Source organism: Leopardus geoffroyi, chromosome B4, assembly GCF_018350155.1.
Source record: "Leopardus geoffroyi isolate Oge1 chromosome B4, O.geoffroyi_Oge1_pat1.0, whole genome shotgun sequence".
NCBI classification, from domain to species: domain Eukaryota; kingdom Metazoa; phylum Chordata; class Mammalia; order Carnivora; family Felidae; genus Leopardus; species Leopardus geoffroyi.
The window spans coordinates 133,319,102-133,344,893 of NC_059341.1; the positions used below are offsets into that span (position 1 = coordinate 133,319,102).

General features: G+C 60.9%; 1 protein-coding gene across 3 annotated transcripts; it reads left to right on the forward strand.

Moving 5' to 3' along the window:
• Positions 1–294: 294 nt before the first annotated feature.
• SYNGR1 (synaptogyrin 1) lies at positions 295–24,564 on the forward strand. Of its 3 annotated transcripts, none has more exons than XM_045465881.1 (4): positions 295–463; positions 17,504–17,741; positions 19,186–19,331; positions 23,587–24,564. In XM_045465881.1, the coding sequence occupies exons 1-4, from the start codon at positions 365–367 to the stop codon at positions 23,740–23,742; spliced, it is 639 nt and encodes a 212-aa protein (XP_045321837.1). In that variant the 5' UTR covers positions 295–364; the 3' UTR covers positions 23,743–24,564. The 3 variants fall into 3 exon arrangements, with proteins under 3 accessions (XP_045321837.1, XP_045321836.1, XP_045321838.1); XM_045465880.1 differs by having other exon boundaries at positions 300–463; positions 23,521–24,564; XM_045465882.1 differs by lacking the exon at positions 23,587–24,564 and adding an exon at positions 20,865–21,169 and having other exon boundaries at positions 300–463.
• The last annotated feature ends 1,228 nt before the right edge of the window (positions 24,565–25,792 follow it).

Below are 25,792 nucleotides of genomic sequence, written 5' to 3' on the forward strand. Positions count from 1 at the left end.
AGGCAGCGACAGGAAGGAAACCAATAACGAAGAAGGTTTCGGCCGGAGCTTTAGGCTCGGAGGTGCCGTGGTGGGGGCAGGGCGGGCCGTCCCGTATTTGCGGCAACCGCCCCTCCCCCCCCTCGCCCGAGCTCCGCAAAGAGGTCACCGCGCTAGCGCCGAGCTCGCCCTCCGCCCGGTCCGCAGCACGCGCGCGCGCGCGCGCCCCGCGCCCCCGCGCCCCCGCGCCCTCCGCACAGGACGCCCCCTGGCGGGAGCCCTCGGCCACGCAGACCGCGCGAGTAGGGGAGGGGGCGGGGGCGCCGCGCACGCGCAGGGCCGGCGGCGCGCGCCGAGCGGGGGGCACCGCGCGGGTGCAGCCACGATGGAAGGGGGTGCGTACGGAGCGGGCAAAGCCGGGGGCGCCTTCGACCCCCACACCCTGGTCCGGCAGCCGCACACCATCCTGCGCGTCGTGTCTTGGGTAAGGACGGCTGGGTGGCCCGGCCGCGCGGGGGGTGGGGTGCGGTGGGGGCGCGGGCAAGGGCGGCGCGCCCGGACGGACCCCGACCCCGCGGGACCCCGGGCACGCGTGCCGCAGCCGGCGGAGAGCCTTCCGACCGGGGTGCCGGCGCCCGCCACCCCTTCCTTCCCGGGCCCCGGGCGGGGGGTGGGGGGGGGGTCCCAGCGCTGGCGGAGCGGGGGGAGCTCCCGCCCCTGCTGCCGTAGCCCTTGATTCCCGGCGCCCCCATTCGCGTGCGGCCCCCCATCGCCGTGACCTCCAGGCCGCGGCTGTGCAGCTCGCGGCTCGGGTTGCGCGCGGCCACCCGGGCGGATCAGCGGCCGTGGGGACGAAGCCCGGGTTTCAGGTGGCCGTTTGTGTCGGGGGGGGGGGAGAGGTGGATCAGGGCGTGGATCATCTCACGGGGCGCACGCCGCGCCTGCCGTGGACGTTCCAGGAGGACAGGGCCGGAAACCGGGTTATGTGGCTTAGCCCGGAAGGTGTGGAGCGATGCGTCGGGAGCCGGATACCTAGGTGGCTTGCTCGGGGACTGCCTCTCCTTCGCGGCGTGACCTTGGGCTGGGAACCACCCAAGAAATGTTAGTGGGAAGCGAGGAGTTACATCCCGACGTGGGGAGAGGCAGCTGCTCTCTCATGCCTCAGTTTCCCGGTTTGTAGAGAGGTGGCAGCGGCCACCGTGGGCTCTGATATTTCCTGAATCCGTGACAGCACCTCCCCCCCCCCCCCACCACGCAAGTACACCTGGATGCTTGTGGGGGGGGGGGGATTAGGGGAAAGCAGAGGGGATTGTTCTGGATCTCCAGCCTGACAAGGGTCAGAATTCCCCAGCAGCGGGGGTCCCTGCTCAGACCTGGGGTTGTGGGTGAGGAGGATGGGACAGAGACAGTGAGCACAGAGGGAGGGGTTCATGTGGTCTGGGCAGCACCCCAGGGAAAGAAGCCTGCTGCAGGAGAGGGGTGCCTGGGGCTCCCTAGGGTTTTTTGGCCGTTGCCCAGATACTATCACCAGAGGGTCTGGCCTCTGCAGGCCTGGGGCCTATTCCTGCGGGCCCACACCAGAAGGTCTTGGGCTTGGGGACGCTGGGCAGGGTCACTGTCAGCCACCCCAAGGGGCTACGTCTGAGGTCAACTGTGGCCTCAGGGTGCTCAAACTCCCTCACTTCCTGGGTTTTCCGGGCAATATTAGGGTCTGATGGGTGGGACAGCTGGGGTGTTTATCTCTGGCCTCCCAGAGAGAAAGGAAGCTAACTCTTCCCTGTCTAAAAACGTTCAAACCTCCTCCTGGTGCCACAAGAAGCGGGGCCATGTATAAATCCCTTTCTTCTCAAGTACCCACCAGCTGGGGAGCTCTTTGAGGGCAGGGAAGCCGCAGTGACAGCACAGGGCCTGGCAGCGAGCCTGGCACCCGGGGACATCCGTAAGGGTTTGTGGTGCCGACCTCATTCATGTATGCCAGTCTCCAACTCCCCAGAGACCCCAACTGACCCTCGGCAGAGATGGAGCTCTGGGGGGGCACCTGCCTGATCAGGTGGGCCAGCTGTATGCCCTGCTCCCCTTTGCCAGCCCCTCGGGCCACGGGCCTGGGAGGGTCAAGCCACTGGCTTTGTGAGGGGTGTGGGCGGTTTGCTTGCTTGGGTCACTTCTGCCTGTGATGGCTTCATTTAGCAAAGCTTCACTGAGTCTGCTGGGCCCCTAGGGAAAGTGACGTGACTCAGATGCAGCCTTTAGTGTTTGGGGATCCCACAGTCCTACTGGGAAGGGAGCCAGGTGCCCCCCACCCCCCCACCCCCCGCCCCGGGGTAGAGGCCGTGAGTGCCAGGAGAGGGGTCTCCCTGCTGTGGGAATCAAGAGAGGCTTCATGGAGAAGGTGATATCAAATTGGGCCTTGAAGGATAAATGGGGCTTATCTCGGGGTGTGGCGAGACAGTCCAAGCAGGAGGAAGGAAAAGTAACGGATGGGGTAGCCACCGTGGGCCCGGGGTGGACACACGCTTACCCAGCTAGTTCCCTTCCGGCCTGCATCACTTGAGGAAACTGAGGCTCAGGGAGTCCCAAGGTTACTGAGCATGTAAGCGGCAGAGGATTGGAAGCCAAATCTTTGAGTCTCCAAAGCACATTGATTGCTTCTCCTGGAGCTGGAAGAGGTCAGAATCCTGGATTTCAGGTTCGGAAAGGATAATGGTCATCTGGGCCAGCCACCATCTAATGCCCGAACCCCCCCCCCCCCCACCCACTGCCTCCTAGCTCTGCTCACTACCTTTATGCTAGCAAAGGCAGCTGATAACAGGCTAAGTGACACCTTTAAACAATGTGTAGTTCTTTTTTTCTGATCACAAAAGTAATCCCTGCTGACTTTCGGAAAATAAAAACATCACTTGTGATGGTTGTACAGCAATATAAACGTACTGTACTTAATAGCATTGAACCGCACGCTTAAAAATGATTAAGGTGGTACGTTTTTTCATAATTTTTTAATGTTTATTTATTTTTGAGAGAGAGAGAGAGAGAGACAGAGAGAGCGTGAGCGGGGGAGGGGCAGAGAGAGAGGGACACACAGAATCGGAAGCAGGCTCCAGGCCCCGAGCCGTCAGCACAGAGCCGGACGTGGGGCTCGAACTCACAAACCGCGAGATCATGACCCGAGCCGAAGTCGAATGCTTAACCAACCGAGCCACCCAGGCGCCCCGAGATGGTACATTTTATGTTGTATTTTACCACAATAAAAACGATCGATGGTAGGGGAGGGGGAGAAATAAAAGAAAAAAAAATAGCGGGGTGGAAAAAAATCACATGTGATCCCCTCACTTAGGGAGGACCGGTGGATCCTTCCAGTCTTTTTCAAAAATGTGTGGTGCTCTGAAAGTGTTTTAACTCGTCGATGAGCGCGCAGAAGATGCCGTTGGTGACCTGTCCTTCGCCCTGGCGTCCCCTTGGCATCCTGGGGTCTGGGAGGCATCAGGCTTGGCCTTCAGACGAACGAAGTCCTAGCTCCAGGGCTAGGGTGACCAGTTCATCTTGGTGTGCTGGAACTTTCCCAGCTTCAGCACTGCAAGTTATGTGTCTGGGAGCCTCTGAGTCCCACACAAACCTCGGTGACTGGTCACTCTAGCCAGGACGACTCCCCCGCCACGTAGACCCCTTCTGCAGCCCTGGAGAGGCCCTAGCAACACGTGCACGTGGGCTTGTGATTTTTGTAAAAGATCTTTTTCTGAAAGAGGGAACCCCCCCCCCCCCAACCATATCAGCTTCAGGGCCTCTTCAAACCTGGATCTACCCTGGCACCTGAGCCGCGGGGGCAGGAGCAGGACCTCCGACACCACCTTTTTGTCTCTTGACGGAGGCTTCCTCAGCTCCTCTCTGTCCCTTGTCCCCTCGCTGGCCCCCAGGCCTGGTGAAGTGACCACTCACGGCAGGAATTGACCGCTTTGGTTAAGGCAGAGAGGGAACCAGCGAGCCCAGCCGATTCGGACCTTTCCTGCCTCGGGTGAGGAGGGGACGGCTGAGCCGGGGCAGTGTCAGGGGTAAGCTCAGAGCCACCTCTGGCCCCGCTGGAGGGAGACGGGGCTGTGCGGGCTGGGAGCCGGGAGAAGGCTGCCTCTGCCCGCTTCCCCGGGCACCGGCCATGCCCACCCGTGTGCCTTGGTCTCCCCATCTGAGTGAGGAGGTTGAGCTGGGTCAGAGGTGCTCCAGGACTGCAGCCTGTCTGTGACACCTTTCCCTATCCCTGGAGCTAGGAGCGGGGAGCCGAGCTCCGGCAGGGAGCGACCTGATTTCTTGTAAAAGACCACCTTCTCCATGGGCTTCACGGTCTCCCTTTTAGAGGGTTGCACTGGCCTGGGGGGAAGGGATATCGGTGCTGGTAGAGGAGAGGGCTGTTGGTGTTTTAATGTTCAGTTTGAGCAAAATAAATGATAAAATGTCTGAAATGGTGGCGTTTTTAGGATTGATTTCTTAAGGGCCTTGCGTGTGACACCCCAGGATTCTGTAAGTAGGGTAGGTGTCGCCGCCCCAAATGACAGAGGTACAGCCTGGACGTCTGCAGCGTCCACATTCGGTGCGCTCCCTGTGGCTTCCCTGTCTAGGTTGAAGTGGCCCCAAGGGGGGCTTGAAGGGGTCTTGTTTTTACCAGACCCCCTCGGTCATCCCAGAGAACCCTGAGTGTAAAAGCTGAGCTCATCCTGCACCAAAATCAGGGAGCTGTGCGTGGGGTAAAAGGGGTCTGGGGTGGAGATAGAGCCTCTGGCCAGCTCTGGCATTCAGTCATTCGTTCCACACATGCCAAGTCCCTGCCCAGTACCAGCCTGTGTGCCCCATCGGAGACACTGTCAGTCCAGTGACAAGCATTGTTGGGGAGGCTTGAGATGCTACAAGAAGAAAATCCAATAGGGGTAGCTACCTCTGCCAGAGGAGCATGGAGGGCTTCCAGGGGGAGGCGGCTTCTGAGTTGGTTCCGATAAAGAAGCGGGGAGGGGCATTCCAGGTGGAGGGAACAGCGTGTGCAAATATCTGGAAGCATGAGGTCTGAGTGGGCTTTAGAAATAAATGATGGTGAGCTCTCGGGGTCCTGGGTGTGCGAGTGAGTGACATCACACTCTGTGAATGTGCTCCAGAGTGGCCGCCAGGGGGAAGCTCAGAAAAGGTCTTGGATGGCAGATGTACACTCTGGGCTTCATCTGAGGGCTGTGGGCAGCCACAGAGAGGGGTTTGAAACACAGAAGAGCTCCCTGTGGCTGCCACGGGGAAGCGTGACCTTAGAGGGTGCTGGGGACGAGTGTCCTGGCAGGAAACGTGTGACCTTGCATGGCCTGTCCTCTCCCAGCACCTGGCACCGCCCTGTCATTTACTCAGGGAGCTACATCCACGGAGGTAGGTTACATGCTCCTTTGGCATTTAGCACTAACAGTCTTGGAATCTTCCTTATCTCTTCATCTGCCTGTGGCTGACCTCTTAGGTCTAGGATGGAGTCAGCAGCCAGGAGGTCTTCAAGAGACGCTGGCTGGTGGGCAAGGTCTTCAGGAGATGCTGGCTGGTGGGCGAGGTCTTCAGGAGACTTTGGCTGGTGGGTGAGGTCTTCAGGAGACTTTGGCTGGTGGGTGAGGTCTTCAGGAGACGCTGGCTGGTGGGCAAGGTCTTCAGGAGACTTTGGCTGGTGGGTGAGGTCTTCAGGAGATGCTGGCTGGTGGGTGAGGTCTTCAGGAGACGCTGGCTGGTGGGCAAGGTCTTCAGGAGACTTTGGCTGGTGGGTGAGGTCTTCAGGAGATGCTGGCTGGTGGGTGAGGTCTTCAGGAGACTTTGGCTGGTGGGCGAGGTCTTCAGGAGCCGCTGGCTGGTGGGCGAGGTCTTCAGGAGCTGCTGGCTGGTGGGCGAGGTCTTCAGGAGACGCTGGCTGGTGGGCGAGGTCTTCAGGAGATGCTGGCTGGTGGGCGAGGTCTTCAGGAGACGCTGGCTGGTGGGCGAGGTCTTCAGGAGACTTTGGCTGGTGGGTGAGGTCTTCAGGAGATGCTGGCTGGTGGGTGAGGTCTTCAGGAGATGCTGGCTGGTGGGCGAGGTCTTCAGGAGACTTTGGCTGGTGGGTGAGGTCTTCAGGAGACGCTGGCTGGTGGGCAAGGTCTTCAGGAGACTTTGGCTGGTGGGTGAGGTCTTCAGGAGATGCTGGCTGGTGGGTGAGGTCTTCAGGAGTTGCTGGCTGGTGGGTGAGGTCTTCAGGAGACTTTGGCTGGTGGGTGAGGTCTTCAGGAGACGCTGGCTGGTGGGCAAGGTCTTCAGGAGATGCTGGCTGGTGGGTGAGGTCTTCAGGAGACTTTGGCTGGTGGGTGAGGTCTTCAGGAGACGCTGGCTGGTGGGCAAGGTCTTCAGGAGATGCTGGCTGGTGGGCGAGGTCTTCAGGAGACTGGCTGGTGGGTGAGGTCTTCAGGAGACTTTGGCTGGTGCGTGAGGTCTTCAGGAGATGCTGGCTGGTGGGCAAGGTCTTCAGGAGACTTTGGCTGGTGGGTGAGGTCTTCAGGAGACTTTGGCTGGTGGGTGAGGTCTTCAGGAGATGCTGGCTGGTGGGTGAGGTCTTCAGGAGATGCTGGCTGGTGGGTGAGGTCTTCAGGAGATGCTGGCTGGTGGGCGAGGTCTTCAGGAGATGCTGGCTGGTGGGCAAGGTCTTCAGGAGACATTCTTCAGGGCTAAGATCTTCGGGAGACGTTGGCTGGTAAGTGAGGTCTTCAGGAGATGCTGACTGAGGGGTGAAGTCTTCAGGAGATGCCGGCTGGAGATTTTTGCTCTGTGTCTTGGGCATTTCCTTGTGTACTGGGGCCGTGCAGGAGCTTGGGGAGCCTGGGAAAGCCGGGGGTTTGGTGTGGGGAGCGGGGTCATCAGAGCAGGACCTTGGAAGATGCTGGCCTCTCCAAGCCTCATCTCTGATATGTGGGGCAGACTCTAAGCTTTGTGAAGACTCATGTTTGAAGGGCCCGCCATATAACCGCACCCCCTGGGCATTCGTCATCCTGGTCAGGTGGGTGTTGTTTCAGTACTTTAGGTGAGAAGCTGAGGCCCAGAGATGTTAACCGGAGTAGCTGGGGTGACAGCCCACAGCTTCCTGCTTCAGGGAGTTCCCGGCCACATGCAGAGTCCCACAGGACCTGTTCCTGCAGAGCTATGAGGCAGGCCTGAGCCTGGGGAGAAAGAACTAAGGCTGGGGGAGGAGGGGAGGAGAGGAGGAAAAACCAGGAAGACAAGGGAGGAAAGGAAGGGCAGATGGTAGGCTGGCAAGGGAGCCACGCTTGGCGCCCGGAACCGGAAGAACCAGCTGTCCAGGGGAGGAGAGGCAGGCCAGGGCTTTGGGGAGTGCCTGGGGCCTCGAGGCCTGAAGCCACGTTCGGCGACCCCCTCTGACCCTGACTGGTGGTGTGACTTGAGCAAGATGCCATGTGCTCTGGGCCTCAGTTTCCCCATCTGTCACATGGGAAATGGATAGTCATTTTGGGCTGGTTCCCAACCTTTCCACCCTCAAGGAACCCCACGCTTGCTCCCAGTGGACTCCAGGTTGGGGACTGTTGGACTGGTCCGTCTTTAAAGAAGTGATATCAAGAACCACACCCCCACAATGCTTTTGGGGGGCCCACAGCAGAGGGGCCTGGGCCCCGGGTCCATGAATGTGAGCAGAGTGTCAGGGCATCCTGGCACGGCAGCTCATGGCCCTGTGTTTCTGGAGAACGCTTCCCTTCCCGGGATGGGACTGTGCCCAGCCCCCCTCTGCAGGGGATGAAGGGGACTGTGGGGAAGGGGTGGGTGTTTGGCTGGGACAGCCCTAGGCTGCCAGGCCCAGACTGTTTAGAACGCAGTCATCCGGGAACCCCAATGAGCTGGGGCTCTCAACTCACGGTCCAGGGGGCGGGAGGACATGACCTGTGTCCCCGAGTCCCTGACCCCGCTCTGAACATCCCTAATGGTACATTGCGTTGTAACCTGGCCTCCCCCCACGACCCTGCTCCCCTGGCAGCCCTCTTCGGGGGGCTCTTCCTTCCCTCACACCCTCCCTCTGCCGAGCCTGGAGGTGCTCCTGGCTCCTAAGGCCGCTGCCAGACCATTGTCCCCAGCTTTGACTCTCATGCCAGCCCTGGATCTCTTCGTCTTGGGCCAGCCCCGGGTCACTCCCCTACTCCTTGAAGGTGCCCGAGATGCTTGCGTCTTAACACCCGCTCTCTCTAGCGCCACCGCCGCCTTCGTTCCTGGTGTCGCAGTGCCCGCTTCCGTGCTCCTGCTCACGCCCTGGCCTCACCGCCTGCCACGGTCTTCTCCTCGCGCGCCTCGGCCCCTCTCGCCAGGTGCACCCTAGGCCTGGCCGTCTTTCCAGCAGCTGCGTGCGCTCAGGTGGCCACCTCTTCCCCTCTCCTGTCTGTCCTCCTCTCACCTGTCAATCCCAGCTTCCCTGGGCCTGGGACCTCGGAGCCATTGACCCTCAGGCTGTGTAGCGCCCTCACCCCATCCTCTCTGGCGCCCCTCCAGCGGGGCTCCCCCCGTGGCCTCACCCACAGCCTCCTGCGCCGGGCACCCACCCTCAGCCTCCTCATGCCCGTGCCTCCCCTGGGCTCTCCGATTCTGTGGCCCGGGGCCGGCCTCCCTGCCCACTAGCTCTGCACGCCCACTGGCCTCTCCCTCTCCCCCATCCTCGGTGTCGCCCTCTCCACCTGGCTCTTGCCCATCATCTTCCGAACGTGCCTTATTTCCATCCCTCACCAAGGTTTCTCCCTCGGTTTCTCACATGCACCCCGCTCAGGCTTTCTCCCCCACCCTTCACCATCTGTGACCCTCTCGTTGCCAAATCCATGGTTGCTTGTCATTAAACGGCTCTCTCAGCCGAACCTGGCCGGCCGTGAGCGATTTCTCCGTCCTCCCCTTGGACCCGACGGCCGCGGGACACAGACACTCTGTCATCTTCTGGTTAACAGCCACCCCGAGCGTGTGCTGCGTGCCCGCTGTTTGCTGAGGGCTCACCGTCTAGCGGAGGGAAACGTGGTGGTGACACCAGTAAAAATGCAGAGGTGAGCGCGCGACCAGCGTGAGGAGACGCTCACCTAGGTCAGGGACGGAAAAGTGGCAGTACAGTTAGTTACGACAGGGACGGCGTCAGCCAGGCGGAGACGGGGGAAGGAGCTCCAGGCAGAAGGGACATCGTGGTAAAGGCCGAGAGGTACAGCAGAGCAGCGAAGAGGACGCCACCCCCTCGGGTGTCAGCTCTGGGGGTGCAGACACTGCGTCTGTTACATCGCTGTTGTATCCCCCAGGGCCAGGCAGCGTGTGGCGTCTTGTGAGGGCTCCACATGTGGGTAAATGAGGTGGGGGGCACTGCTCTGCCTTCCTCTTCCCACCCCCCACCCCTATTCGGGGTCTCCCACCGAACCTTCAAGGCCCAACGCAGAAATCACCTCCTCCTTGAAGCCTTCCAGGATTCCCCCCCCCCCCCCAAGCTTGCTGTCTCCTCCTTGCTTCTTTTGGGCTCTATGTGAACGGCCGTGAGAACTGTCAGTGCAGAAGGCGTTTCCCCCTTTGTGCCTTCTTCTCTAGAAAGCGAGGCAGGGCCTGGGACCAGATTCTCTCTCCGAAGACCTCAGGCTTCCACAGAGGGAGAGAGACAGTGAACAACAGCGTCAGTCATGTAGGAGCTGGCAGGGCAGGGGCGGGCATCGAGCTGAGGAAGAGCACACAGACCCGGGTGGTTATCCCTGCCCTTGTGACCGGCTGAGAGACTGCACAGAGCCTCAGTTTCCCCAGCTGCAAAACGAGAGAGTGGTGCCTGCCTGCCTGCCTGCCTGCCTGCCAGCCAGTGGGGCCTTTGGGGATAAATGAGGTCCTGCCCGGGAAGGGCCCAGGCAGTGCTCGGTTGGTGTTCATAGCCCTTTTCCAGGGGTGACTCTGTTCCCCCTCCCTCCCTCAGAGAGTTCAGAGGTGGCAGGGCCCGGTGGGGAAGGACCTGGGCTGTAGAAGATTGTGGGGTGAGGCCTCTGGCTCCTTCGGCCACCAAGCTGCAGCCCTGGGCCAGTCAAGCAGCTTGTTTCCTGGTCTGGGTTTCCCCCTTTCTAACAAGGGTCCCTGCCCCCTTGTGGTCACACAGCCACAGGAGGGTGAAGGTGGGGACAGTGTGGCGAGAAGGGGGAGCCTTCAGATCACCCGGCTGAGTCTCAGTACCTTGGGGACAGGGGTCTGCTTGCTCGGGCCCCTGCCCAGCAGAGCCCCCTCCCCACCCCCACTGCTGAGAACCCGAGGGACAGCTTGCAGGAAGATTACGGCCTAATCCCCTGCAGGTTACATCCAAGGCGTCGGAACAGGGTGCCCGGGCAGGGGAGCAGAGAAGGGGCCCTGGGAGCCTCCCCTCCCCTGACCCCGCCTCAGCCCTGCGGCTCCGCACGAGGCCCTTCAGGAAACAGAGTGGCTGCCTAGTGCCCATCATGTGCCCCTGCGTTGGCTTTTGCCATTTTCCTCATATGACCCTGTGGGAGGTCATATGAGAGGTGGGGGGGCCTTGGCAGCCTGACTCATCCCTCAAAAGCACGGCTCCTTCTTTCCTCACACAGCCTTTCCCTGGGGCCCAGGAGGCGGCGGGATTGAGGACTCTGGTAGGGACACTGACAGGAAGGCAGGTTCAGCTGGAGGTGAGGGAGAGGACTCAGCAGCCCCTCCCTTTAGGGAGTGAGCTCCCCGTGGTCAGAAGTGTGCAAGCAGAGGCCCAAGCCAGGGATGCTGATTCCCATGCCACCTGCACCTCTGCCCATCTCAGGCTTGCTGTTCGTTCCCCTTAAAGCCTTTCCTAACCCTCCCTGTGGGTCCAGCGGGCAGATGTTCACCCAAAAATGAACTAATAACTAGGGACGTTAGCGTATAAAGACGTCATCAGAGAAATACATTGGAACGTATTGTAGAATATCGTAGAATATTGTAGATCTGGGAGTCAGGCCTGGAGGGCTCCTCTGAGTGGTGTTTTCTCTGAGATATGGATGTTGACAAGGAGCCAGCAGGAACCAGCCTGGAAGGTCTGGGGAACTCTGGGTATTCCAGGCAGAGGGAAAAGCCAAGTGCAAAGGCCCGGAGGCAGGAATGAGCTTGGGAGGGAGCTAGAGAAGAGTGGGAGAAAGGAGTCTGAGAGGAAGGCAGGAGCCCAGGGGTTGCAGCTGGGCGAGGTATCCATCCTGGGGATGGAGGTGGGTAGGACGGAGCATGGCAATGACACGTTTAAAGGGATCTTCCCAGGGGCGCCTGGGTGGCTCAGCCGGTTAAGCATCCAACTTCGGCTCAGGTCATGATCTCGCGGTTCATGGGTTCGAGCCCCACATCGGGTTCTGTGCCGACAGCTCAGAGCCTGGAGCCTGCTTCGGATTCTGTGTCTCCCTCTCTCTCTGCCCCTCCCCTGCTCTCTTTCTCTCTCCCTCTCAAAAATGAATAAAAACATTAAAAAACGGAATTTAAAGGGACCTCTCCAGCTGCTGTAAAGGGGATGGTGCAGGGGTGGGAGTGGACGCATAGAGACGAGGAGGGAAACTGCTGTCCTCTCCTGGCAAGCGGTGGTAGTGGCCTGGGCCAGCATGGGGGACACGGGGTCATTTGGGTTACTTGGTGCAGGATGAAACAGTAGGGCTAGCGCCGCATTGGATGGCATTTGAGGATGAGCCCGGTTCGGGGTTCGAGCTCCCGGATGGGAGCCAGCGTGCAGACGGATGAGGGGCGCTGGAGGTCGCTGGGGGCTGGAGGGGTTGGACGTGAGACCAGCCGCCCAAATAGGGGGACCTCAGAGCCCACCTAGGGGCTCAACCTCGGGAGAGACTCGTAAGAGTTGGGGTGGGTGAGCACCCACTGGCTGCCACTGGAGGAGGTGGGAGGCCGGAGAGGAGGCCTTCCTGGGGCAGGTGACGTTGCAGCCTGGAGGTGGGCAGGAGCGGAGACGGTGGAGTGGAGGCTGGTGAGCGGGTCAGCTGGCTGCCTGCGGTGCGGTGCGGGGCTCGGGAACATGGAGGGTGAGACGGGCGGTGCCCTTCTGAGCTGGCAGGGCTCCGGGGCTCCGCTCTCTGCAGCTTGTCTGGGTGGAAACCTGGTATGTGCCTAAAGGTGTTCAAAGCCAGCCTCTGGGGAGTTCCCGGCAAATAGCAGCGACCTCTGCCCCTCACGCTGGTTTGGCCCAGCTCTCCCGGGAGCCCGGGGCAGCCTGTTGCCCGCCAGTGGCCTAGGCGCGGCCTGCCAGCTCTGTGTGCAGATGTGGGCCCGGCCCCTCCTGCACAGTGGGGTGGTGACACTTCTCGGGATGGCAAGTGTCCCTCCTGGGACTCACGCTCATTCTAGGGTTTGGGACCTGGAATTCACTCCTGGGGAGGCAGCTGAAGGTAGGGACTTGACTTACATCCTGGAGTGGGGCTGGAGGCGGGCAGGTCTGGGCTGGAGCCCGGCGCTCTGCTTACCCGCTATGGGCCAGCCTGTTATGGGCCAGCCAGAGGCCAGGCCTCTCTGGGCCTCAGCTTCCCTCTCTGTGAAATGGGCTAAGTGAGCCTGATTTGTGGGGATGTTTTTACCTTTATTTTTTCCTTAGAGATTTTGGTGAGGATTAACTGAGATGTTTTCCATCAGGCGCTCCCAGTCGATGCAGGGCCCCTGCAGAGGCTGTGGGTTAGCTCAGGTCTCTTGGGAGCGACAGACCCATAAATGAGTGTGTGCAGGGTCAGGGTGGGGGAGTGACTGGGAAGGAGGGGGAGTGACTGAGAAGGAGTTTGAGCCTATTTGAAACATGGAAGAGTGGGGAAGGGCATTCTGGGAGGGCGGAACAGCAGGTGCACAATTATGACACAGCCTACATCTGTGCCAACCCTGACGTCTGGGATGGCTGAGCGGAGTGGGGGCGGGGTCTGACACTTCTGGGGTCTCCGCTTCTGTGTTTCTGAGTCCAGTACCCCAAGATCCTGAGATTCTGAGACACCTTCCGATGTGTTTTTCTGAGTTTGACATAGCTCTGCTCCAGCTGCCATCTGGAATCTCTTTTTTTTTTTTTTTTTTTTTTTAATCCATTTTTAAAAAGACCCAGGATTGGATTATAAAGATGGTGAAAAAACAGCCTTGGTCCATTTACATTGGTGCCTCCCCCCCCCCCGCCCCCCGCTTTCTATAGCATTTTCTTTAGTTCGAGGAAAAGGGATTGTTTTTCCTGTGCCTTCCAGTGACCAGCGGCCTCTGTGGAGCCTCCCCTGAGGCCACCCTGTCCTGTTTCCAGGCCGCTGGTTCTGCCGCCACAGACCCGTCTCCGGTCCCTCCAGCAGGTCCGCCTGTTAGGTAGAGTTTGGCCGCAGCAGCGTAGAGTTTCATTCTGGTTTAATTTCCGGTTCTCGGCTCCGTGCGCTCCCTGCTGCAGATCCGGCCTTACCGCCTGCCTGACACAGAGCCCTGGCTTTGGGCTCAGAGTGACTTGGGTTTGAGTCTGTATCCCCCCCCACCCCCACCCCAAGCCAGCTGCGGCCCCCGGGCCGGTGCCCGCACACGGCTGGAAAATGAAAAGAAGGACGTGGCCCGCGTGTGCAGTTAGGAGCAGGTGTTTCAGTCCCCCGGTAGGTCCTGAGGGAGCCCCCCTTCCTCCCACCGCGGGATGTGAGCTCCGAGGCCCATCCCTGCTCCTGGGGGGCTCGTTCCCACGTGGGTGGAGAGACGGCAGCTAAGTGGAGTCGCGAACCCCGGGCTTACAGGGTCCCGGAGGGAGTTCGGGGACCCCGGGGGACTAGTTGTGTCTCCTTGGCAACGCTTCTCCATCTGTAGAGTCTCAGGCCCGGTCCAGGTGAGCGTCCCTGCCCTGGCCCGGCTGTGCAGCCTGCGGGGAACGTGGCGTGCACACCTGTTCCCGGGGGTCGCGGAACCCAGCCCCCCGCGCCCCGCCCTTTGCTCTTCCTTCTCATCCCCACGGCAGACGTGTCAGCAGATCCCGGTGGCTTTACCTTCCGCGTTCAGCAGCCACCCCGTCCCGCTGCCACCACTGGCCACGCCAGCCCGGCCCCTCCTCCCTCCCTCCGGGCGCCGCTTAGCCCCCCAGCGGGTCTCCCGGCTTTCACCTTGGCCTTACGCTCTTCTCTCCGCGGCGCCCAGGGTGGCCCTTTCCAGACCTAAGTCAGATCAAGTGGGATTAAGCCCGAAGTGGCTCCTGAGCTCACCCTGCCCTTCACGGCTTTGGGGGTCAGGCCCTGCCTGCCTCGTGGCAGCTTGCCCCGCCGCCACCGGTCGCGACCTGTGCTCGTCGAAACCACGTTCAGAGAAGAAACCATGCAACGGGCCGGAGCGTGGGAAGGTGGGGAAGCAGTGATCAGCAGGCAGCGGAGGGAGGTGAGGCCCAGGAGGGGTGGGCGAGCCATACAGCAAGGGACTGGACCACCAGCCCTCGGAAGCTCGAATTGTGTCTGGAAGGCCGTGGGGGAACCGTTTCAGGGAGCTTCGTGCTGCAGGGCGGGGACGGTGAGCCACAGATCCGGTCACCCCCCTGTGGTCACACCCTCCTCAGGGTGTCCCACCCACCTGGCCTTGTCCCCCCCCCCCCCCCCCCCCCCCCCCCCGTCTCGCCCACTCTCCCTCCCGCCGCGTCTCATGCACCTCCAGCCCTACTCCTCCGTCGCTGCTCCAGCCAGGCTTTTCTCCCACCTCCCGCCTTTGCCCTTTCTGTTCTGCCTGCAACACGCTTCCCCCCATCTTGGCAGGGCTGGCTTCTCAGCTCAGCTCAAAAATCACTGCCTCGGCTCCCTTCCCTGACCGCCGCTGCCCCCCTCCCGGCATGGCCACCGCCTGCCGTTGCTTCGTTATCTCTTCTGCTTGTTTAGCATCACTCCGGCGTTTTCTGGGTGCCGGCCCCGCGTCGCCTGCAGGCCCTCACGTGCATGGCCTCGTCCGTTCCTCACGCCACGCCGGTGGTTCAGGGTGCTGCGGTGGCAGGGCTTTACAGATGAGGGGACCGAGGCTCCGAGAAGCCACTCGCCCAAGGTGACTTCGACCTTGAGGAATGCCTGACCGCGGAGCGCTCTGTGTGCCAGAGCCGTGGGATGGACAGGAGGACCGGAGCGGGCACTGAGCTCCTCTCTCTGCGCTGCTCCGGGGCCCCGCAGGTTCCTTGGAGGCTGTTTTGATCTTGTTCCTCACCCTCCTGGGGACACACTGTCTCCAGCACGTGCCTCCTGGCCTCTTCAGGGACTCCCCGCTTCTGTCCCCCAAGAGGGCCCCATCTTAATGGTTCCTCCTCTGCTGTCCCCAAAGCCCCAGCTTCCGCCCGCCTGCTTCCCCTCCCACCTCCTCCTGGCCTGCTTTTGGAAGGGGGTCTACCCTTGTTCCCACCCCTGGCGGAGCATGCCTGCCAGGAAGTGCTGCTCAGGAGGGCCTTCCTGGTGCTCAGCCCGCTTTTCCTCGGGCCTCTGGAAAAGGCAGTTAACCGTGGCTCAGCCCCTGCTGTGCACCTGCTCTGCTCAGGGTGCCTGCGTGTCATTCTGTCAGGAGCCCTGGAGGGAAGGTTACTTTTTGCAGAGGACCAATCGGAGGCTCAGAGAGGTGAAGTCATTTGCCTGAGGCCACACAGCATAAGAAGCAGGCCTGGGATTTGACTTCAGCAGCCCTGTGTGACCCCTTAGGGTCTGGAGTGCCCCCTCTAATCGAGTAGCTTGTCCATTCTGCTGGATTGGGGACATTGGGTGACATCTGGGGCTGGGCCTCGGATTCCCGACCTGGCAGTTCCTTGGTAGGAACCTGGGACTTGTCTTGGTGCACAGGTCCCAGGGGGCTCTGTGAATGGCAGTCCCGGAGTCGTGCCGTGCGCCACTCAAGCAGCTGGCCATGGGAGAGCCTGCCTTCATCTCCTGCGGCTGCCTTGCTTGTCAAGGCTCTGTCAGTAGCCCCGGAGTTCCTTAGACAATCGCTGTGAAGTCAGGACTTCCTGCCTCTCCCCTCCTGGGCCCCGGAGCGCCAGACTTGGCACTCACTCACGCTACTGGCCCCCCGGGTGTCTGGAAAGACTACACCTCCGTCCGGGCCCACCCCCTGAGGCTGAGCGTCAGCCTAGTGAGGTGAGAGACAGCACAGGGCTGAGGATCAGGACGCCCGGTTCCCAGTTCAGCCCGGAGTGTTGACAACAGTGCCACATGCACCTTCTGTGCCTCGGTTTCCCCGCGCTGCTAACTGGGAGCAGCACGAGTTGCCCTGTGCGCCTCCCGGGGTGACCGCGAAGATGCGGAACCTGTGACGGGGCCGGGTTGAGAGCCAGCACGCCGGCCCGGGTCTGGACCGTGGCTGTGTGCACATTCTCGAATTTGGACAGGCAAACGCGTGGCTCACGGGCCACCATGGCCACCGCTGTGCCCACGGCTGAACCAGCAGGACACAGGCCCACGGTCTTGTCTTTAATTGTAGAAAAATTCGCATGCCACGCAATTAACCGTTTTAAAGTGCGCATTTCCGTGGCATTGATGTTGCACAACTATCACCTCTGTCTGGTTTCAAAACGTTCATCGTCCGTAAGAACGCTCCGTGCTCCTTAAGTAATCGCTCTCCGTCCTCCCCTCCCCCAGCCCCGGGGCACCTCTCACCTGCTTTCGTCTCTGTTTTGTCTGTTAGGGCTTTTGTCCTGGAGGTTGACTTTTGTGTTTGGCTTCCCTCACCTCTTTTTCCACCTCTTTTAAGGTTCATCCAGTGTCGTTTTTTTTTTGTTGTTGTTGTTTTTAATTTGTGCATTTGTTTATGGCTGCAAACCATAAAAAGCCACATGGGCCCCTCCAGAGGGCAGCTCAAACCAAGGCAGCCTCTTCCTTTGGAGCCAGCAAGTAAGAGGCGGCAAGCGAGGGTGAGCGAGGTGGAAGCCAGCGTCCTTGCAACCTCCTCACAGAGATGTTATCCGTCGCTCTCTGCACTATTCCGTTGGAAGTGAATCACAAGGCCCAGCCGCCACGCAGGGGGAAGGAGGTTGCACAAGGGCGTGAACGCCAGGAGGTGGGGTGGGGGGGCGGGCATCCCGGCTGGCCGTCTATCCAAGTGAAATAAATCTGGCAAAGGGATTGCCGGTGGGGGTGGGCATGGGCCAGCGTCTAGAGGAGTCAGCCTAGGGGGCCTGGGGGTGGGGGCTTGGCAGGTTCACCTCCCAGAAGGGCATGGCCCCACTCATTCTGGGAGGCCAGGTCCAATTCTAGAGGAATCTTGGTGTCAGGGCCCAGGAAGACCTCCCAGGACCTGGACGGTGGGTTGGTAGGGCCAAATCTGTGGTCAGAGGGTCATTCCTGCCTGAGGCGGAGGAAGGAAGGGATTGTCCCCTCCTGCGCTGTGTGACCCGAAGCAAGTTGCCCTCCCTCTCGGGGCCTCCCCTCTGAAATGCCTGTTTCGCACGAGCCTTGTGGCTGTCGGGGGTGAAGAGGGCTCCCCGGGGCAGGGGTAGGCCGCGGGCCGAGGCGGGTAGCCTCCCCTTCTCCGGGCCTGGTGCTGGGCGGGGGCCGGCCTGGATCTCACGCCTGGCCCCCCGCCCCTCCCCCCACAGGTGTTCTCCATCGTGGTGTTCGGCTCCATCGTGAACGAGGGCTACCTCAACAACAACTCGGGGGGCGAGAAGTTCTGCATCTACAACCGCAACCCCAATGCCTGCAGCTATGGCGTGGCCGTGGGCGTGCTCGCCTTCCTCACCTGCCTGCTGTACTTGGCCCTGGATGTGTACTTCCCGCAGATCAGCAGCGTGAAGGACCGCAAGAAAGCCGTCCTGTCCGACATCGGTGTCTCAGGTGAGCCCCCCGCCCAGTGGGCACCCCCCCCCCCCAGCACAACAGAGCCGGCAGGGGGCCGTCCCGGCCGTGGGCCCGTTAATCCTCGCGCACACCGAGGAGGCAGCCGTCCCCCATCGCCCCGTTTTCCAGATGAGGAAGCTGAGGTGCGGGTGGGTGAGGGGACAGACTTGGGGTCACACGGCTGGCAACAGGGAGTGGTGGGACCAGGGCCGGGCCTGAGGCCCCGGAACAGCCCACAGCTCCGTGGCGGGGAGGGGACACAGCTTCCCTTCTCTCTGAAGCCTCCTCTGTGCCACCCCCCCCGTGAGAGCCTCGTAAGGCAGGACCAACCCGCCTGGCACACAGTGTGGGCCCGGGGAGGGTCAGGACCTGACGTGACCTGCTGCCCTCGTCCTCCAGAAGCAGCCTTTGGCAGAGCTGACCCGACCTCTGACCCCACGAGTTCTGAAGTCTGTTCACTGGGTGCTTGGGTTGAGAGGCCGTGAAGCTTTGCCTGTGGCCTCGGCTCTCTGGCTGAGACCTCCCCCCATTACTGGGCCTGGGATCCTCAGGGTGAGCCTGGCTGACTGGAAGCAGTGAGACCAGTCCCGTAGACTGGAAGGATAGAATGAAATCAATGGTTCTCAAGCGGTGTTCCACGGCGCCCCAGGGTTCCCCAGCAGTGCCTGTGGGAGATGTTGGTCTCTAGCTACCCCAGCCCTTTGGCACACACACGCTTTGTCCGAGCCGCTCTGGTCCTCTCTGGGGAGACCCTGGGGACCCACAAAAGACTTCGTTGCCACAAGGCTCCCATTGCTAAGCTCCCTGGGCCTCGGTGCTCAAGAGGGCCCTCGCTCACCTGGCTCGGGCCTCGTGAGGCTGGGCCTCGTGAGGCTGTGAGCACAAGAGAAGGCAACGCTCAGACCTGCCCAGCTAAGCCGCCCCCCTTGCCCAGCCTCCTCCTCATCCTCTCTCTGCCCGATTTTCTGGGAGGCTATCGTTGGCCAGGGGGTCGGATCAGTGCTCCTCCCAGACAGCTGCAGGGGCAGACTACGTCCCGGGGCGGGGATTCAGCTGGGAAATCTGTGTTTGGCTAAGGCGACAGAAATGCGCACCTAGGCCAACTGACTTTTCTCTCTGTCTCTCCCTCCTCCCCTCCCCGCCCCTCCCCTCGCTGCCCCTGGCTCTCCCTGCCTCTGCTCCTGGCCTTGCCGTCTGCGTGGCCCGGCTCCTTTCTGTGGTCTCTCTCCTGCTCTGTGTCTGACTGACCTCCCTGTTCTCGCCTCACCTTCCCTGTGCTCCCCTCTCTGTGCCCCCTGCCCCCGCCTCTCCCTATGGGGGTGGGGGTGGGGTGGGGGAGACGTGCTCCCAAACCCCTCCGTGTTGCTCGTTTTCCCCATTTCCTCCCCCCTCGCCCTCTCCCGTGCGCGGCCCCTGTGCCTGGCCCTCGTGGACACCCCAGCCTTCTGGGCCTTCCTCTGGTTCGTGGGCTTCTGCTTCCTGGCCAACCAGTGGCAGGTGTCCAAGCCCAAGGACAACCCGATGAATGAAGGGACAGATGCGGCTCGGGCCGCCATCACCTTCTCCTTCTTCTCCATCTTCACATGGGTGAGTACACGGCCCACCCAGCCCACGGTCGCCTGCCCCAGCCAGGCTCCCGAGCGGGCGGGCGGCCTTTCAGCCTAGCCAGGGCCTGCGTCCTGCTTCCTGGAGCCCGTACGTGCCCCTGCTTCTCTCCTCTGCAGTCACACGGGCTGCTTCCCGGGAAGGAGGCTGTTGCCATCGCCAGCGAGGTCGCACAGTGGTGCTAGACCCTCGCTTTGGCACAGAGCAGCCTTCCAGTGGTCACGAACGCCCCTCCCAAGCACTCTGGTAGTCGGGTTGTGGGCGTTTACCCTAACCTTTTGCAGACCCAAGTGGAGGCCTGGACAGAAAGACAAGGCTTTGCAGTTCTGAGGCTGGTTAGGAGCCCGGGCCTAGGTGTCGGGAGACCTGGGCCACTTCCTGGGGCTGCCTCTAGTTTTCCGGCCCATTATCTTCCCATCTCTGAAAATCAGGAGTTGGGATTTGGGGGGGGGGGGGGCGGGGTATCACAAACTCAGATGTCCGTGTGGTAGGCAGCACGTGAGAAAGCGTGAGTGGGCCGGGCGGCAGGTGCATGCCCCCAAAGGGACACCCTTGATCCCTGTTCCAAGGCAGGGATAGGGACCCACACAGGCCAGTCTTCCCATTTTTCCAGAGAAGCCAGAAATCTGAATTTCTGTGTGAAACCCGATCGTTACGTGTTAGCAATTTATTCAAGTTAAAAAAAAAAAATACCGTGTGGGTCAAAGAAAGCGTGTCTCTGGGCCCACAAACGGCACCCATTGGCAGGCTCTGGACCTAGCGGTCTCCAGCACCCACGGGCATGACAGCAGGGCTGGGCCCTCTTTCCCACTGGGGTCAGGTCCCCTCGGTGTATTTCTTCTCTCCTCACCTCCCTCCTGCGATATCAGGGTCACATGGGCTCCAGGCCCCCATCTCAAGGGTTCTCCTTTCCCCTGTGTGCAGCCCCCTTCCCCTCCAGGCCCTAGAGCAGCCCTGGGCCCAGCCTTCTGCAAGGAGACCCTGGGGCTAAATACAAGCAGCCCTAGCCCTTCCTGCGAAGCCTGCTGCAGCCAGGCCTCCTTGTCCCTCTGCCCTTCTGGGCTTGTCCTAGAGTGACTTCCTGCTCTTTTTGAGGGCCCCTGAATATCCATTTTCTCTTGGGGCCCCTCTCCCAATACAATATTGGGAGCCAGGGTTTGGAGGAGAACACGTGTGGTTCAGGCCCTGGCACGCCAGCGGTGGTCACACCCGCCCTCCGTGTCCTCAGGGCTGGGCAGGAAGAACCAAGTGACCCCAGGGGATCTCAGACCACAGAAGATGCCCCATGTATGGGAACCACACAGCCCACCCGGTGCTACAGGGAGGTGTTTGGACCAGTGAGCCCTGAGGTGGGGGTGGAGTTCACAGAGGAGGAGGAGTGATGGGGCGTCAGGACTTCCGGGGGCAGATGCGAAAGCCTGACGGACAGGTGCCCACTGAGGCCGGCTTCCCTGCTGGCACTTCTGCCTTTCCCAGCTCTTCCCCACCGTCCTCACCCCTGCTCTCTCCCGGCAGAGCCTGACCGCAGCCCTGGCCGTGCGGAGATTCAAGGACCTTACCTTCCAGGAGGAATACAGCACACTGTTTCCCGCCTCGGCACAGCCATAGGCCTGCCCGGTTTCCCGAGGCGGGGAGCGCCCTGTGTCATGCCCAGTGGCAAGGTTATGGGGGCAGCCTACTGCCGGAAATGGCCAGGATGCCAGGGCACGCAGGGCAGTGGGTGGCTGGCTTGAGGGGCCAGTTAAGACTCGCCACTTACGCGTTCATTGCCTCCTTTCTTTTTCCAAATGTCCATTCATTCAGTAAACATTTATTGAGCAGCTGTTTTGTGCCTAGTGATGGATCAGACGGGGTCCCTGGCCCCAGGAGCCCACAGGCTGGGGAGGGGAAGACAAACAAATTGAAATCTCCCCCAGACAGACGGCCACGGGCTATCAGAGGGTTGGCGGTGGCTGTCTATACTGGTATACTGATCTGTGGACACGGTGTGAGAGCCTGTTCCTTGCTGCAGCACGAAGGCTGACCTTACAGTTCCCATGGAGGCTGGGTGCAAACGGAGGCCTGGCCGAGGACATCAGAGGACTCCTGGTCCGGCCCTGCTCTCACATGCTGTGTGACCCTGGGCAAACCCCCGCACCTCTCTGAGCCTCAGTTCACTACCCAGTGGACCAACCTCTCAGGGCTGTTGTGTGGATGAAACAAAGGCTGGCACGGAGCTTGGCACAGAGATGCTCAATAAATGTAGGCTCTTCCGTTCATTCGTTCCTTCATCCATTCTCTCCAAGGAGTCAGAGACACCTCCATAATCTCTACTTTGGGGGCGATTCTCGTGTGGTGAGCCCTCGTTCTTCCAAAAGACTTTGACCTCCAGTTCTACAGTTTGGGGGCCTTTAGCTGCCTGGGCGGGAACCACCAATCTCTCCACTCTCCAGGAGTTGAGGGGGTATCAGAGCAAACAGGCCCCCAGAGCAAAGCACAGAGAGAGTGAGCTTCCCAACACTAGAGGCATACAAGTGCACACGGCTTGCTGCGTGGTGGAGATGCTACAGAGAGTACACCTGCTCTGAAGAAGCAGGGCCAGGTGGGCCACCAGGCCCCTGGGCTCTGAGCAGAACTCCCAGCCTCCCCTTTGCACCTGAGTCCAGCAGGGTCCCATGCACCACCCCCCACCCCCATACTCTTGTGTTGTGGCCTCTTGAACTGGCCTCTTGAATTAGGGAGGCCTGATTCCCTCAGCTCAACTCCTTCGGGCCTGGTCTGCCTTTCTCAGGTTCCTGCACTGCTTTAAACAGCCAGTGTTCGGGAAAGGCTGCCCCTCAGAGCCTTTACCAATGACACAAATCAAAAGTCAGTGGCTAGTCATTGGGCTTCTGGAACTTTCTAGAATAAAATGCCAAGCACACTCCCCGCCCCTCACCAGATGGCCCTTTCAGGTTCCTGGTTGGTTTATTCCCTTGGGAGGGGGCTGATCCATGGGAAGGAGATGGGGAGGGCCCTGGCCTGGGAAGGAGCAGGACCTCTGGGTTCAGGTCTGGGTTCTGGCACTGACTCTGCCGTGAGGTCTCCCTTCACTAAGCCTCAGTCCTCCCAGCCCAGAAATGGCTATGTAGAGCATTAGCATCTTTCCATCACAGGAAGATTACCTGCTAGAAAGATCTTTGGGGAAGGCTTTCAATGTAAACCTAAAAACTATGTTTTCAATTCATTCCCTAGCTGGGGGTGGTCAATGTCATTGTCCTTAATAACCACGTAATAGCTTTTACTGAAAAAGAATTTCCCACCTTTGTGCGTATGCTGTAGACAAGTCTTTCCCAACTAGGTCCCGTGAGAAGAGGGCTTCATTGGTCAGGTAAGGTTGGCAAAGGTCGCTTGCCAAAGTTTTCCCCTCAGGGATCCCAGTAGACGTTAGTCGAGGCCCTAACAAGTCCTGTGGCCCTGAAACAACTTCTACTCTGTTGAACTCAGCTTCCCAAACTTGTTTGACCAAATGTTTTAGTTAAAATTAGGTTCAGCAGCAAATGAACTTGTAAATAGCAGTGGTTTAAATGAAGTCCAAGTCTGAGAAGGCAGTCCGGGACTGGCCTCGTGGCTCCAGAAGTCTCCAGTGACCCAGGCCCCTTCCGTCCCTACAATTAGCTCATGGACCTCGTGGTCCTGCGTGGCTGCGAGAGCTCCAGCCCCACATCTGCCCTCCGGGCGTCAGGTCAATGGGTGGGACAGCTGGTGTGCTGGCCAGAACTTAGTTACATGGTTTCACCTCGCCGCAAGAGAGGTGCGGTGGCTTTTAGGGGGTTTTCCAGCACACCAAGAAACTTTTTCCCCTCTCCACGTAACACCCCCGAGAACACAGTTTGAGGAGGATGTTGTGGCCTTGGGGCCACCTTAACGCTCCACAGTGGAAAGTTTTCGGTGACCCACAGTGACCCAAAGACCTTCTGAAGGTCTTTCTGGCTGGATGGACGGTGTGGTTCTGGGTCTCTTGAGGGCTGGCTACAAGGACAGACTTCTGCCCCTCAGTCAGGCATGGTTTCATCTTTGGGGCTTCGAGGATATTTAGCCGTCTGTTGCCTGTGTCCTGTGAACTAACTGCCACTAACCCAGCGTTCTTGTCTGTCTCTCCTCTAACCATCCCCTCCCGCCTGTCCTCGTCCCCGCCGGCCCCCGTCCCCAGGCGGGCCAGGCCATGCTGGCCTTCCAGCGGTATCAGATTGGCGCCGACTCGGCCCTCTTCTCCCAGGACTACATGGACCCCAGCCAGGACTCCAGCATGCCTTACGCCCCCTACGTGGAGCCCAGCACCGGGCCAGACCCCACCGGCATGGGTGGTACCTACCAGCAACCGGCCAACGCCTTTGACGCCGAGCCCCAGGGCTACCAGTCGCAGGGCTACTGAGCTGCAGTGACCGCCTGCCCCTCGCCTGTCCCTGCCCCGGTCTCAGCCGCCCCTGCCCTCCCTGCCCCCCCACCGCCCACCGCCCACGCCCAGACCCCCGAGCCCTCCCAGGCTGCCCTGCCCAGCGCCTCGTTCCACCGACGTCCAGGGCAGCTCGGGGTGGGATGGGGCAGTAAGGTGTTGGGGGTGCATCTACACGTGTGCAAGTCTGTCCAGCGGGGGCTGGGGGTGTTCGCGTTCATCCGTTGTGTCGTCGAGTGTTCATTGAGTGCCTGCTGTGTGTCAGGTGTGTGCTTGGCACCGGTGGTGAAAGAGAAACGGTCCCGGAAAGGAGGCAGACGAGGGACGGAGGAGGCCCCGTGGGTACCAGAGGTGGGAGCGGTGCGAGAGATAGACCCGGATGATGCCGGGAAGGTTTGGCCCCCGGGGTGGGTGTGAATGCCGGCAGGACACTGGAGTTGTCACCTGCCGGAGTGACGGCAGCCCTACTGTGGGTGTTGGGGCTGTCTCCATTTCGTGGCTGAGGAAACTGAGGCCTGGAAAAGTCAAGGTCACTTGCCCAGGGTCACTCGGCAGCCAGTGAGAGTTGGCTCCAAGCCCAGGCCACCTGACCGCGGAGCACCTGCTGTCCCCTGTCCTCCCTGCCTTCCCCGTCCCCCAGCCTGGGGCTCCACCTCTCAGTGCTATCGTCACACTCTGGGAGGCCTTGGGGACCTCAGCCCGTGAGATACCCTGATTCTGCTGCAAGTCGGGGGCCTGTTCTGCCCGGCTGGCTGCTCCCGAAGTGGGACAGCCCTGTCTCTAGGCCCCTCTCCCCACATCCCCCACCAACCCCTGCCCTGGTCTCCTGTCAGGGTGGGAGGGCCCGGGGGGCTTGCCTCACTCGCCCGTTTCACCCACGTACTGCTCCGTGCCGCGCGTGCCCCACCGGGAGCTCCGGTGGCCTCCCGAAGGACTGACCGCTGTCCCTGCCCAGGGCCGGGTGGGCGAGGAGGCCCAAGGTCACAGCGAGTGAGTGGCAGAGCCGGGCTTACTGCCCGGGGTTCTTGGTCCCAGCCACTCAGCAGGTGCCCCGATTCCCTGCCCTCGTGACCTCCCAGGAAACGGAACTGATCTGGAACACTGTGTCACCTTTCCCTCGGCCAGGGTTAGCCAGGGGGGCTCAGGGGCTGGAACTGCCAAGGACCCAGAGGGTCCTTCCACTGGCCTTCCAAAAGGCCTGATGAGAGGACAATGTGGGAGTCAGAGTAGAGACAGCAGGGACTCAGGGCCCAGCAAAGCCAGCCATTGAGCTGCTGCCATGGGACAAACTGCTCCCGAGATGAGAATGTTGAAAGCCCCTTGGTGCGTGGCAGGCTTGGGGGGAGGAGGCCTGGGCTGTAGTGGAGATGGTAAGCAGGCGACTCCAAAGGCACAAGGAGGGTTGGGAGCAGAGAGACACTCCTGCCCAGATGGGCTCTTCACTGAGCCTTGAGGGGCGGGGAGGCCTTACAGGATGGAGGTGTGGGGGGGCATGGGGCCCAGCGTCCACTGGCCAGTGCCTCGGGGAGCAGGGCAAGGGGATTGTGGCTCGGCACCGTGCTGGATGTCCCCGCCACCGGCACCCCGTTCCCCCACCAGAATCCTCAGAGGCAGGTGACACTCACTCCTGCAGACTCCGCTGTTACACCAGGGATTCAGAAGGCATGCAAGCCGGTGGCCCAGAGATGGGCCCCAAACCCGCCGCTACCCAGGGTCCCCCAGAGGGCAGTGTGCTATATGAGAGCTTGTGAAGGGGTGAGGCTCCCCGAGGAGGGGCAGGAGCAGCACCGCAGAGCGAGAGAGAGGGAATTTCCCAGGTAGAGAAGTGGCACCGCTGTCCCCGCTTAACCGCAGAAGCGGCAGAGCATGCATCTGAACCCCAGCCTGTCCAAGCCCTCCCCGGGGGGGCAGCAGTGACAGCAGAGAACCCCAGGCAGCTGAGCAGCAGCTCAGGGTTGCTGACCCCGGTTTTCCACATCTGGCGAAGGGACTGTGTCCATGGTATCCCTGCTCCCGGTGGCCCGAGTGG

Excerpts from the sequence above, each read along its gene's own strand:
- SYNGR1 (XM_045465880.1), top strand. The coding sequence starts at position 365 with ATGGAAGGGGGTGCGTACGGAGCGGGCAAAGCCGGGGGCGCCTTCGAC. Across the intron at positions 464-17,503 it reads TCCTGCGCGTCGTGTCTTGG|GTGTTCTCCATCGTGGTGTT; the intron begins GTAAGGACGGCT and ends CTCCCCCCACAG. Across the intron at positions 17,742-19,185 it reads GTCCGACATCGGTGTCTCAG|CCTTCTGGGCCTTCCTCTGG; the intron begins GTGAGCCCCCCG and ends TGGACACCCCAG.